At 43.0% G+C, this 13,180-nt stretch overlaps 2 protein-coding genes across 2 annotated transcripts in view; both read left to right on the forward strand.

Annotated features, from left to right (window-relative positions):
- Nucleotides 1-12,724, forward strand: part of LOC147578572 (uncharacterized) — a 348,192-nt gene extending 335,468 nt beyond the window's left edge. The window contains exons 4-5 of the mRNA XM_086719081.1: nucleotides 11,457-11,585; nucleotides 12,275-12,724. Of these exons, the coding sequence (XP_086575207.1) occupies nucleotides 11,553-11,585; nucleotides 12,275-12,724 (483 nt within the window). The 5' untranslated portion in view covers nucleotides 11,457-11,552. The remainder of the gene's footprint in view (nucleotides 1-11,456; nucleotides 11,586-12,274) is intronic.
- ITGA4 (integrin subunit alpha 4) overlaps nucleotides 12,487-13,180 on the forward strand; it is a 92,898-nt gene continuing 92,204 nt past the window's right edge. The window contains exon 1 of the mRNA XM_025933182.2: nucleotides 12,487-12,950. Within this exon, the coding sequence (XP_025788967.1) occupies nucleotides 12,745-12,950 (206 nt within the window). The 5' untranslated portion in view covers nucleotides 12,487-12,744. The remainder of the gene's footprint in view (nucleotides 12,951-13,180) is intronic.

Below are 13,180 nucleotides of genomic sequence, written 5' to 3' on the forward strand. Positions count from 1 at the left end.
CATTCAGACCTGCTCTTGTTTTGGCCATTTCCACCTGTTTCTGGAAACTTAGTTTTGCCTCCCCCCCCTCCCTCCCCGGCCATTTCTATTCTTCATTTGAATGGATTAATCTTAGTTTCTCTGACTCAAACTTGAGAAAGGTCTTTCTGGTTTTGCCTAATGCAGTTCCCGGAGATCTGAACCCTGGCAACCCCCTCAGATGGCTGTCCCTCTAGATAGGCCAATCTAGCGTCCTTATAAGGGAATGTGAGGGGGTCAGGAATGTAGTCACAGGCCTTGAGCCAGCCAGTTAACACTTTGGAAGCCATTGCCTCATCTCTAAAATGAAAGAAATTATTCTCCCTCACTCAATATTTTCGTCTAAGGGTCAATAAAGTAGAACATTAAACCTATAATAGAGAGTTTACTTAAGGAACCAAGAGTAAGACTTGGTAAGACAGCATCACCTTCTGCTTAACTGGTTAAGTATTCTTGGTAGCAGAGTATTGACTGCAATTTTTAGTTGAGATGCTTCTAGGTCAGATTTCTACATGTTATCAAAACTGGTATCTCAGCACTCTGTACTAAGAATAAAAGATCAACTAGGATTAACTAAACTCACAGAGGAAAGTGAACTATATATAATACTATTAACTTTAAAAAATATCAGCTAGGTTGCAGAATTCTTTTTTTTTTTAATGTTTATTTTTCACAGAGAGAGACAGAGCATGAGTGGGGGAGGGGCAGAGAGAGGGGGAGACACAGAATCCGAAGCAGGCTCCAGGCTCTGAGCCTTGTCAGCACAGAGCTCCACAAGGGGCTCGAACTCACAGACCTCGAGATCATGACCTGAGCCGAAGTCGGATGCTCAACTGACTGAGCCACCCAGGCACCCCTAGGTTGCAGACTTCTGATACTAAAATGTCAATCTCTCCTCTCTGAAGCATTGGTAGTAATCTTTACTTTGTTGTGGCTAGAGGGGAAAACACAAACAAAAATGGTTATTAGCATGGGGTCAGTGCTATCTCTTATCTATTCTCTTGACCTGGTTCCTACCCATTCTTGACCTCTATGCCCCAGTTTGTGATGGCATCACATTAATAAGACCTGTGGTGGCACCTCCTTCTATTAGGTCAGTTAATCCTAAGTATAGAGGCTTCTCAGTTTTTTACATACAGTTCCTCAAACCTCGATCTCCATTAATAGAGGTTACAGTGTTCTCCAATTATACTACAAAATGGTCTTTAATTTGGTCTGCACTGCTCCAGAAATATTCTGTCTCTGCAGTTCTCTGTGTCCCAGAGATCTAAGTGTTTGTGACCTGTCTAGATGTCTCTGAGTTGACAGTGCTGCTCTTAGTTGCTCATCTATTCATGAGAAGAGTAACTTCCAGATTAAGCCTGAGATGAAAATTATGTCCCTATACATATGTTTTTTAATTTAAAAGTGTAGCTTTGGCTACTATGATGCATTTTGTATTGTTTCCCTTTGCACCTATATAATACCCCTGGGATCTCAGGCTTCACTGATAATTATTTCACAGCTACCTTAGTGCAGCTTGGAAAAAGTACTTTGTAAATTGTAAAGATCCATACAAGTACAATTTTTTTTTTGATCATTTATCAGAAGACCACATCTAGAAGAGTATAAAGGGAAATGAGTCTTGGGGAAGGCAATTGTGAAACACTAGTAAAGGAAAAACCTATTTCTTTTCTCTACATTAATCACTTCTAACACCAAATGTGTGGGTTTTCCATACCAGGTAATTCTCCAATTCTCTGCAGACACTATCAGGGTATCCTAAGATTTAATTCAAATTTTGACACTGACACCCAGAGTTAGTTTAGACCCTACAGGTTAAGGGCTCCATCCGACAAAAAAGGTGCCAGTCAAAAGCCTGAGCCCCCCCTATTTCTGACTGTCTGGTTAAAACTCAGGCTTCCCTGTGACCCTGTCCTTAGGTTCAATGATTAGCTAGCTTGGTTTACAAAACCCAGAGAAACACTATCTTTACTGGTTTATCATAAAGGATACAACTCAGGTAAGAGATGCATAGGGCAAGGTACAGGGGTAGGGGGACATGCAGAGCTTCTGTGTCCTCTCTGAGCACACCACCCTCCCAGCACCTCAGTGCTCACCAACCCAGAAGCTCTCCACACCCCAACATTTAGAATTTTTATGACGTTTCAACATATAGACACAGCTGATTAAATCATTAGTCCTTAATGCTAGAACCTGATTTCTAGCCTCCCTGCTCTCTTCTTGAAGGTTGGGGGGATGGGGCTGAAAGTTCCAACCCTCAAGTCACATGGTTGGTTCATCTGGCAGCCAGCCCTCATTTTCAGAGGCTTTCTAAAAGTCAACTTCATCCTTACACAGCTACTCAAGGAGCTGGAAACAAAACCCAAATACTATAATCAAGATGGTTCCTTCATCTTTATCACTTATGAAATTATGAGATTTTAGGAGCCCTGGCTTGGAGCTAGGGACAAAGAGCAAACTATAAGGGCACCTGGGTAGCTCAGTCAGTTGAGCGTATGACTTGATTTCAGCTCAGGTCATGATCTCATGTTTTGTGAATTTGAGCCCCACATGGGCTCTGAGCTGACAGTGTGGAACCTGCTTGGGATTCTCTCTCTTCATCTCTCTGCCCCTCCCCAGTCACGCTCTCTTTCTCTCTCAAAATAAATAAATAAATAAACTTAAAAAAAAAAGATTCTCCCTTTGTCTCTTCCCCTCTTGCCCGTTTGTTCTCTCTCTCAAAACAAAAATAAATAAATAAATAAATAAATAAATAAATAAATAAATAAAATGTTTAAAAAAAGAGCAAAATACATATTTCTTATTATATCATAGTATCACAGTTAGAAAAGAGTGTTATCCAACTCTGGAAAGAAAAGTTAAACATTTCTATTTTGCACATATTTAACTAAGCCAGCATATGATAAACAAAAGATAGATAGATGATTGATTGATAGATACCCAGCCAATTATAGATTTTGATAGGTGGATACATAAATGTTGACATTTATTCAATATTCATATTTTTCTTCTTGCTTGCATCATCTCACCTTCTTCAATAGTTATCAGCTGAATTGAACACCCTACACCTGCCTGTCTGTCTATGTCATTTCCTGATTCCTGTTGCAGGTTCTGAAAGAACAAAGTTCTCCAGCTGTGTATGGTAACTAAAAACAGTAACATTTTGGAAACGGAAATAACACTAATGACAATCTGAATGAAACCTTTCATTTTAATAACAAAGAAGCTATAAAAAAATATAAAGACCACTTCATTATTAGACTTCGGGTTTCCCAAATCACTGCATGGTCTCAAACCAGTTTTTAAAAAGCCTTCCAGGACACCTGGGTGGCTCACTTGTTAAGTGTCCAACTCTTGATTTCGGCTCAGGTCATGATCTCATGGTCAATGAGATCCAGCCCTGTGTTAGACTCTGCACTGACAGCATGGAACCTACTTGGGATTCTCGCTCCCTCTCTCTCTCAAAATAAATGAATAAACATTTTTTTTTTTTAAATAAGAAGAGAAAACAAAAAAGAAAAAAAAAAGCCTGTCTATTCTGGGGTGCCTGGGTGGCTTAGCAGTTAAGCATCCATGCTGTCAGCATGGAGTCTGCTTGGGATTCTTTCTCTCCCTTTCTTTCTCTGCCCTTCTCCCAGTCATGCTTTCTCTCTCTCTCTCAAAATAAATAAAACAAAACAAGCCTGCCTATTCCTATGTGAAGCATGAAAATAGTAAGAAATATCTCTACAGTCCGCAAAGAAAATGTTTATATTATTATTATGTTGAATTAGTATTACCGTCCTTTGGACAATAATAAAAAGATGGGTCTGAAATGGATTCTTTTTCACATGTACCCACTATCTAATGAGTTCCTTATGAACAACATGTGGCTTTAAAACCAAGATGGTTTTTCTAGTTTCTTTAAACAAAGGAAATTTACTTTACTGGGTCAATATACTGTGCAACTGTTATAAACCAAGCTGATTTTCAGTGTGCACCAAAAATAGAACATCCAGTCTGTCTGCTGGTTTTCCAACACACAGACATGAGATAGGGCTAAAATTAGTTCCTATAGCATAATTCATTACACTTTGCTAATCCAAATCAGAAATAATTCTGAAGTTTCTGTATGATTTTAAACAATTCAGGAAACTTTGATACATTATTTTTCTTATTTCTCACTCTTATCCTTACAAAGTGGTATAGCCCCTTTCTACTATTTACATTCCTCCCATTTACCAATGATATTTTAGTCTCTGCTGTTCTCTTATCTTTAGTCTACAAAGCATAATCTTTTATGTTCTCCCAAAGTGGTCTGGTTTATTTTTTTTTTTAATATATGAAATTTATTGTCAAATTGGTTTCCATACAACACCCAGTGCTCATCCCAAAAGGTGCCCTCCTCAATACCCATCACCCACCCTCCCCTCCCTCCCACCCCCCATCAACCCAAAAGTGGTCTGGTTTAAAAAGAAGAAAAGAAAGAAAGTTAGATAAATGGAAGATTAAACTAGATTTGTTTTTCCTTTAGTCCCCCTTCAAAACATTTAGCTACTTTGTTTTTTTTGTTACATTTAGCTACTTTGAATACATCACTATTACATTATATAATTTGTGCCATATTCACAATGCATTTCGTTTGTTGCTTTGAAATTGTTTTCTGGTTTCAAGTTAGTGTGTGTTGTCTAATTAGGTTGCCAGAAATTCAAGAATAACAACATATCTTTAACTTCTTTCGTGTCTTCAAAGTGATTGGAACAGAGGTACATAAATGGTTGTTGTGTGATATAACTTCACCCACAATTAACCAATTTTACACTGCTTATTCACCATTTCCCTTTCCAGAATGCCGAGGAACACTGTTTTTCCCGATGAGGTCTTCGTATGAGAGGTTTCAGACAAGACATGTTGTGTAGCACTTTTACAATGACTCTACCCTCTGATAATAGAAGAGATTGTGAACTATCTGTGTGTCATGTGAACCTCTGAGATCCCTGCGTGGACCAGTTGTTAAATCATTCCAGTGCACAAATCCAATCTTCCAGGTCAGATTACTTATGAGATAAAATGTTGTCACATAATAACTATGTGCTCTGAGGGGAAAATGGTTTTATACCAGGTCCTCTATATGCTGTAACAACAGGAGCAATTGTTTCTTTTTCTGAACTGAAGCATGAAATAGACTTGGTTTAAGAAGTTATAAAGTATCAGTAGTTTCAGGAGTTTTGAAAAGACTGTAAAAAGAAAATTTCACAAAATTGCCCTTCTACTCCAGAAAAATTGCCCCAAACACCCCAGCCAGAAGAAGTCCCTCTGTCAGTTGAACCTCTCCATTATAAATACTATTTTGTATGGCATTTGGTACCTACTGCTTTAAGTAGTTATTTCTTCATCTGTTGATTTCCCAAACTAAAGGGAACATTTCCAGAAGGAAGGAGAAATAGGCTATGTTTGGGGTAGGTAAAAAGGAAGTTAGTTTGAAGCCAGGCATGGACAGTATTAAACCCCAGGTAAGAAATTCTAATTTAATTGGGTTGAGTTGGGGAAGGAACGATTAGGAGTTCCTGAGCAGGGCAATGATGTATTTATTCATAGTTATGCTGTAGAAAAAATGTCATCTACGTATGTATGTCAATGTGTTGAAAAGTCACAAAACTAAAAAGAGGAAATATTTATTATCATTTATTGCCTATTGCCTTTTGGAATGCACATGTAAAAAAGGACAAGGATCCCAAATTTTTATACCATGTTATGCACAGTGTGTCTCAACCATGCATAATAAGTGTTCATTAAGCGTTTGTTGAGTGAGTAAATAAATATAAGCAATTACAGACAGAAAATGCCTCTTATTAACATAGACAAGCTTTCACATGAGTCAGTAGCCCTGAGCTCAGATTTCCATACATTGTTTCTTTCTATAGGTACTTTATTTCTACATAAATTATATCACTAATGATGATGATGATGATAAGAAAAGAAGGATGAAAGAGTAAGTGCTGTTATTTATTCTGTATTCATTATGTGCTAAGCACTGTATTAAGTGCTTTACTCATTTTCCCCAACCAACCAGAGAAAACTTGAGGGATAAAAAACCAGGTTTGAGCAACACTAGTAAACCATCCAAAGTTTCGATTGGCAGTTGTAACAGACACCTTCAATGACCAGTACCTGGGGTTACCTGAGCTCCCCTCCTGCTGGGTAGACAGTTTCAGCCCACTGGCAGCTTCCCAGGGAGCCCGTGTCTCTCCTCTCTGCCTGAGGACTTCTCCAGCACCTGGGAGTGTGCTTGCCTGCAAACAGGTGCAATCTGTAGGTATGGGGAGGTCAAACTTTCACCAGTAGAGCATGAGTCCTGGGATAAATGCTACAGACTCATTTTCCCAGTGAGAAATTCTAGGGTGTTTTCCACACAGTTTCACAGCAGGTTTCTCAACCCTTATGACTGAGAAGATGCATTGGTTCATGTTTCTTTAAAAGCAACCGTGCCATTGATATTCACATTCAAGAATCAGGAAATCTGATCTAATAGTACCTTTCAGGATAAAAGAATTGGAGCTTCCTGTTTGTTGTTGAGAACTTTATTACTGTAAAGACAAAACAACAAAGAAGCCCTTGTATTGTCTTAGTTTGAATGCCCCAAGAGCAGACCTTGGGACAAGCACTTGAGTGCAGTCAAGTTATTGAAGGAAGGGAAGGAGGTGCCTCAGAAGGGTGGATTAAAAGGAAGCAGGGAGAGATTGTAAACATTTTCTTTATGCATCACTAAATGTTTTACATATTGCATACTTCAGTAATTTTAATTTTTTATTTATTTTTTTTGAGAGAGAGAGAGAGCGCGCGCGCGCACGGGCATGAGTGGGGGAGGGGCAGAGAGAGGGAGAGACAGAATCTTAAGCAGGCTCCATTTTAAGTGCAGAGCCTGGGATCATGACCTGAGCCAAAATCAAGAGTCAGACACTTAACCAACTGAGCCACCCAGGTTCCCCTACTTCAATTATTTTGAAAAGTAAAGAAAAAATAAAACTGGGGCACCTGGGTGGCTCAGTTGGCTAAGTATCTGACTCTTGGCTTTGGCTCACGTCATCTCATCGTTTCCTGAGTTCCAGCCCCACATCGGGCTCTGCATTGGCAGCTTGGAGCCTGCTTGGAATTCCCTCTCTCTCCCTCTGTCTCTCTGCTCCTCCCCCACTTGCTGTCTCTGTCTCTCTCAAAATAAATAAACTTAAAAATTTTTTTTTTAAAAAGAAAAAGTATGGGGCACCTGGGGGGCTCAGTTGGTTAAGTATCCAACTTTAGCTCAGGTCATGATCTCACGGTTCATGAGTTCGAGTCACGTGTCTGGCTCTGTGCTGACAGCTCAGAGCCTGGAGCCTGCTTCAGATTCTGTATCTCCTTCTCTCTGCCCCTCCCCCACTCACGCTGTCTCTCTCCCTGTCTCAAAAATAAAGAAATATTAAAAAATTAAAAAAAAAAAGAAAAAGAAAAAAGAAAAAAATAACACTTGCTAGACATATCTATAATTATTCCACCTTCTCAGGCTCATCTCTAAAACTCACCCAGCATTATCCAAACACATTCCCTCTTTTCTCTCCATTCCCACTCTTTCCTCTGTTGCTTTTTCCATTGTTATTTTCAGTATCACCATTGTTTCGGTCACCTGCCCTAAAAATGCCCCTGCTACCTTATTTCTCTTTATATTACCTGTACTTGGCAATTCATGTCAAGTTTTTACCCAATGTATCATGCCAATTCTTTCATTTTCCCTGCCCTATACTTACCTAAATCTGGGTCTTGAGACTGCCCTTTAGGCCTACACCATTTGTTAGCAACCAACTGTCCCTTCTCCCCAGTGTATATGACATTCATATTTGACTGTATTGTCTGGTTCTGTGAGGCATGTCATCTGTCTCCTTGAAATTTACAAGCTGCTTGAGAGCAAGACCTATCTTTATATGTCTTTGCATCTGCCAAGAGACTTCATACATTGCTTTGCGTGTAATAATGCATGACAATAAGCTCATAAACATCCAGGTTTCTCTCTGCTTATGGCATTAATAATGTAAAAAGTCCAAATCATGCCAGGGCCATTCAAAAACTACTATGGAGCACCTGCTCTGTGCCAGCCAGAATGTCAGGTGCTGGAGATTTAGTGGTGAACAACTGCAACAACACAACACAAGTGTTCTCTGCTCATATTCTAGCAGGAAAGACAAAATGAAGTAAATACGTGTACGATTATGAGTTAAAGAGCTCTGAAGAGAATAGAGAACATTGTCTGTGAAAGAACGATGTGGTGGCCTATGTTAAATGGATAGGCAAGGAAATCCTCCGTGAGGAGACCTTTAGGTTGAGACTGAAGACAAAAAAGAATCGTGTGAAAAGTCAGAGGTTGTGTGTCCCGGCAGAGGGAGCAATATGAACAAAAGCCCCTCGGGTGAAAACACTGTGATGCATTTAGGAAATTAACAAAGGCCCGTGTGGCTAAAGAAAGTGACCTGGGGCAAGTGGCCAATGGCAATTTTGCAAAGTCCTAGGGTCCGTGTCAGCCCCGTGGAGTCTGTACTGGAAGAGCAGTGGGAAATTATTTAAAGGACTTAAGCTAGGGAGTAGCATGCATGATTTGATAGAATTGAAAAGTTCACTTTAGCTTCTTTGTTGAAAATTGATAGTGTGGGGAGGGATGAGTAGGGAAACCAGGTGAGAAGCCCAGATGAGGTCTCTGCACTTGGAAGAGGATACCAGCAGGGCAGCAGACAATAAACGGATGAACTTGAGATACATTCTGAAGGTTGACGATTGATGGAGTGACGGTTGATGGAGTAGATGTGGGGAATAGAGAGAAGAAGAAATCAAGGATTATTTGCCAAACTTCTGGTCTGAACAAGTGGGCAGATGGAGTGCTATTTGTTTGAAAGGAAGACACTGGCTGGAGGAAAAGTTTAGTCTTGAATGAGGAACGGAACTCAGTGTTAGATATGTTATGTTCACAATGGCCGCTGGACATCCAAGTAGAGAGGCACTAAACGTATGTTCATAAAACCTATGAACCTGGAGCTCTCAAGAGAAACGTGGAGACATGAATTGGGGATTCATGGTGGTATTTAATAATATTACGTAGCTGGTGCTGAAAGACGCAGGAAATGGGTTAGATTTCCTAAAGAGGAGAAAGAGAAGGAAAGAGGGCTAAGAATGGAGCCCCGGGGCTTTACAACACGTGTGGTGTAGAGAAAAGAGCCAGCAAAGGACACTCATAGTGGCTGGATAGAAAAGGGGAAAAAAATCTCAAAAAGGTAGTATTCCAAGAAGAGAGGTTTTGAAGAAAGAGGAATGTTTATTCTGAGAAGCTGGTGAGCCTTTATTAGAGTCCTCTCTACTGGGGAGGACTTCTTACCAAGGACAGAGATCACCTGCTATTTCAACTTTTGAGTCCTTGCTGAGGCTCCTGGCACACAGTGCGCACTTGAAATCTATTGATCAAATGATACATATTAACTGAATGAGTGCACCTTTAAGTTTAGTTGAAGGTGAAATGCAGGCATAAGTCATTTTGAAAAGTCCTCCTCTTCTCCCCACCCGTGCTCCTCCCCCCACATGATTCTCACACTTGCCTCCAAAAGCATTGATTAGAGACATAGCAGTATCTTCAGGCTTTCGAAAAGCAATATGAAACAAACACCCTTTATTTCTACCGACTTAAGAAAAAGTGAACTGTTCTATAAGCCTTGGAGGAAGGAAACTCAGGGCTAACTAACATAGGGTGTGAAGTAGTTATGGGCGGTTTTTCTGCAAAAGTGGTGAAATTATAACCATAATCACAGAAATAAGTTCTTGCCTTATTAAGTGCCCTATTGACTGCTACTCTTCTTAATTATGTGATGAAAAAAATTATGTTGAGTGGATTTCATTGCATAAGAGTTTGGTTAAAGGAGGGAAAGAAAGAGGTAGGTGTTGAGGTCAGAGGCGTGGTTGGAGTCTGGAGGGTGTGGGAATGCTTTTTTTTTTTTTTTTTCAACGTTTTGTATTTATTTTTGGGACAGAGAGAGACAGAGCATGAACGGGGGAGGGGCAGAGAGAGAGGGAGACACAGAATCGGAAACAGGCTCCAGGCTCCGAGCCATCAGCCCAGAGCCTGATGCGGGGCTCGAACTCATGGACCGCGAGATCGTGACCTGGCTGAAGTCGGACGCTTAACCGACTGTGCCACCCAGGCACCCCAGGAATGCTTTTGATATATCTGCTTCTCAAGCCTCAACTGAAAATGTTGTGGCTGCAAACCACTGATTTCAATGATGACAACCTGAGCTAGTTGTAGACTGGGTTGAAATCAGCACATAGATCTACCCAGAAAGAAATATACCCTGAGTGGAAAAACAGAGTGGGACCCTTCACCATGAGCCTCATAGCTACTTTTCTGGAAGCCATTTCATTTCATTTTTAAAATAGATTTAACACAGCTTTTTTTTTTTTTCCTTTTACTTTGTTGCAAATAATGAGAGAGGGTTACTATTCCTCTTGTTTTGTCTGTTGGCCAAAGAGTAAAAATAATTGGATTGGATATGGCTAGAATATCCTAACATTCCACAAACATCTCAAACTCCACCTGTCTAAAACTTAGTTCAGCAACACCTGCCAGTCATACATGTTCACCTGTGCACACACACATGCATAACTTCATTCCCCCACTGTGTTTTTTCTCTATGAATTAGCACCACATACCCAGATCCCAAATGGACACACTCTGACTTCTTCTCAGCTTTACATTCATATTTAACAGTACTATCACCAAGTTCTATTGGGTTCTAACTCTCAGATATCTCTTGAATCTATTTTTTCCTCCATCCCCCTTCCTAGTTTAGGGCAATGCCATCTTGACATGCACTATTGCAGGAGCCTCCCAAATTAGCTTTTCTGTATTCGGTCTTTTTGTTGCAAACCTGCAACCCAAGACAAATCCTTCAATAGCTTCCTATCCACCCCAGCACAGAGTTAAAAATTCCTAACCTGGCTTAGGATGTTCACGATGTGTTCCTGCTTCCCTAGTCAGCTTCCTGTAGTACTCACCTGTGTGTGGGCAGATAAATGATCCAGCCAAGGCGTCCTCTCCATGTTCCTTTATCTGGCCTTCTGGGCACATCCCTCCTCCCTCCTCTCGAACTGCTCAGCCTAACTCACTCCTCTGTCCTTAAACTATCGTTTAAAGTGTTCCCAAGGCATTCAGAACTTTTCCTAGTCATGCAAAGTTTGTCTATCGTCCACTTGGCTAAAAATTTTCCTGAAGGCTTGTCCTGCTTTGCTCACGGTGGTATCCTGTGGGCTTAGCATAGTGACTGCTCAATAAATATGCTGAAAAGATGAACAAGTATTTTAATTATGTGTCTGCCATTACAACTTAAGATGTACTATTTGTTTGGTTTTAATGAGCCTCTTTTCTTTCTTTTTTAAAATCCATACAGCAATAATTAATAACTGAACCTGCATCTCCTGCAAATATCAGCTTAACTATCTATGGCGTCTTTCTGGTTGCTCTGGAAACTTAAGGCACATCTGGAATGCACTGGGATAAAAATCATCACCCATTTCAGGTATGTAGTGCTGTGGGTCTCCAGCGCATTTTCAGGGGCTTCTTATGGTATCTGTCTCTTCACCTCATACTGGGTGGGTCTAGACCCCTGATGGCAGGTGTGTCCGGTGGCAGTGATGGATACCTGAAAGTAGGAGCATCAAGAACCAGAAGGAGATATCCGTTAAAGTGAGGCAAGTCATTGCTTCCTTAACCCAGCCTCCCTGTTGGACTCACCAACAGCCGAAATAAACCTTGTGCCATTCACCCTGACCAGCTCACCACTAGTCTGCCTCAGGAACGCAGCCGGTACTTTAGAGGAAGCTTGGGGAGGAAGGAAGTGGGCATAGAAGGGTGCAGGGCACTGAGTTCTGAAGTGAATAGCCATAACGTCTTTGTCACCAAAATATGCCTCAGGAGCTTTCAGGGAGTTCTTTTTGTTTCTAGTTGCGGCCCTCTTGTTAATTTCTCTCGCGGTTGCTAACGCCCCTGCAAATCAGAGACAGACCTTAACTATCCACGAAGGATCCAGACGGTTCCCTGCCTCCGTCCTGGTGCCAGAGTTTGTGGCTGGCTTTTTTTGGGCCACGCTGGGCAGGCCACGGAGACCCTATGCTCATAGCGGTGCTCGCGCGGGGCAGGTTGGGGCCACGCCGCTCCGCAAGCAGGCCTTAACTAAGGTTAAAAGGCTAAGTCCCGTGTCCCTTCCAGCTCCACTCTTGCAAAGCCCGGGAGCCCGAAGTCATCCCGGGTTCCTCGGGCTTGGAGGCCCCGGCCCGGGCGCGCGTCCGACACAGCGGAGGTCCCCTAGCGCCCCCTACAGCCACGCGCGCGGTGAGACGGCGCAGGGTCCTGTTCCTCCGCACCACGCCCGGGACCCCACCCAGCCGCGGGCGCCCCGAGACCGCGCGAGCGCCCGCACCTCCCGGCTGCAGAAACGGATCGTGGGGCCCGGCGGGCGTGCTGCATCCCAGATCAACTCAGATTGCTCCGCCCGCGGCTGCCCGACTTCCCCTCCCTTCCTCTGTCCCTCCCTTCCTCCCTCCCTCCTTCCCTCCCGCCCGCCGGCGCCGGACACGCTGCACTTCTCTTGGGGCGCTCTTCCCCTTGGCCGACCGTCTCATCCCGCGCAACTTTGGGACAGCGGCCTTTTGGTGTTGAATGTTCCCCTCCGAGAGCGCATGGCTGGGGAAGCGAGGTGCTGGCCGGGTCCCCGAGGGGCCGCCGTCCGGGAGGCGGTGTTGCTGCCGCTGCTGCTGCTGTGCCTGGGCGTCCCGACCGGGCGCCCCTACAACGTGGACACCGAGAGCGCGCTGGTCTACCAGGGCCCCCCCAACACCCTGTTCGGTTATTCGGTGGTGCTGCACAGCCACGGGGCGAACCGATGGTGAGTGGAGTGGGGCTCGGCGCTCTGGGCACCTGGGAGCCACGAGTGAAGGGCGCCTCAGGGATTCCCTGCCGGGTTCAAACTTTCCTCCCTCTAGAGGAGCCAGAAGGGGAGCGCTGCGACGGCCAGCTCGTAGGGTCTGCTCGGGAAACGAGCCGATCTCGGGGTGGCACGCCTCGCGTGCGCTCTGGCGCAAGGCTCTGGAGCTGCGGGGCCGGGGTGGCGGTTCG

The sequence above is a fragment of the Puma concolor genome, chromosome C1, assembly GCF_028749965.1.
Source record: "Puma concolor isolate L17-30 chromosome C1, mPumCon1.1.hap2, whole genome shotgun sequence".
In the NCBI taxonomy this organism is placed as follows: domain Eukaryota; kingdom Metazoa; phylum Chordata; class Mammalia; order Carnivora; family Felidae; genus Puma; species Puma concolor.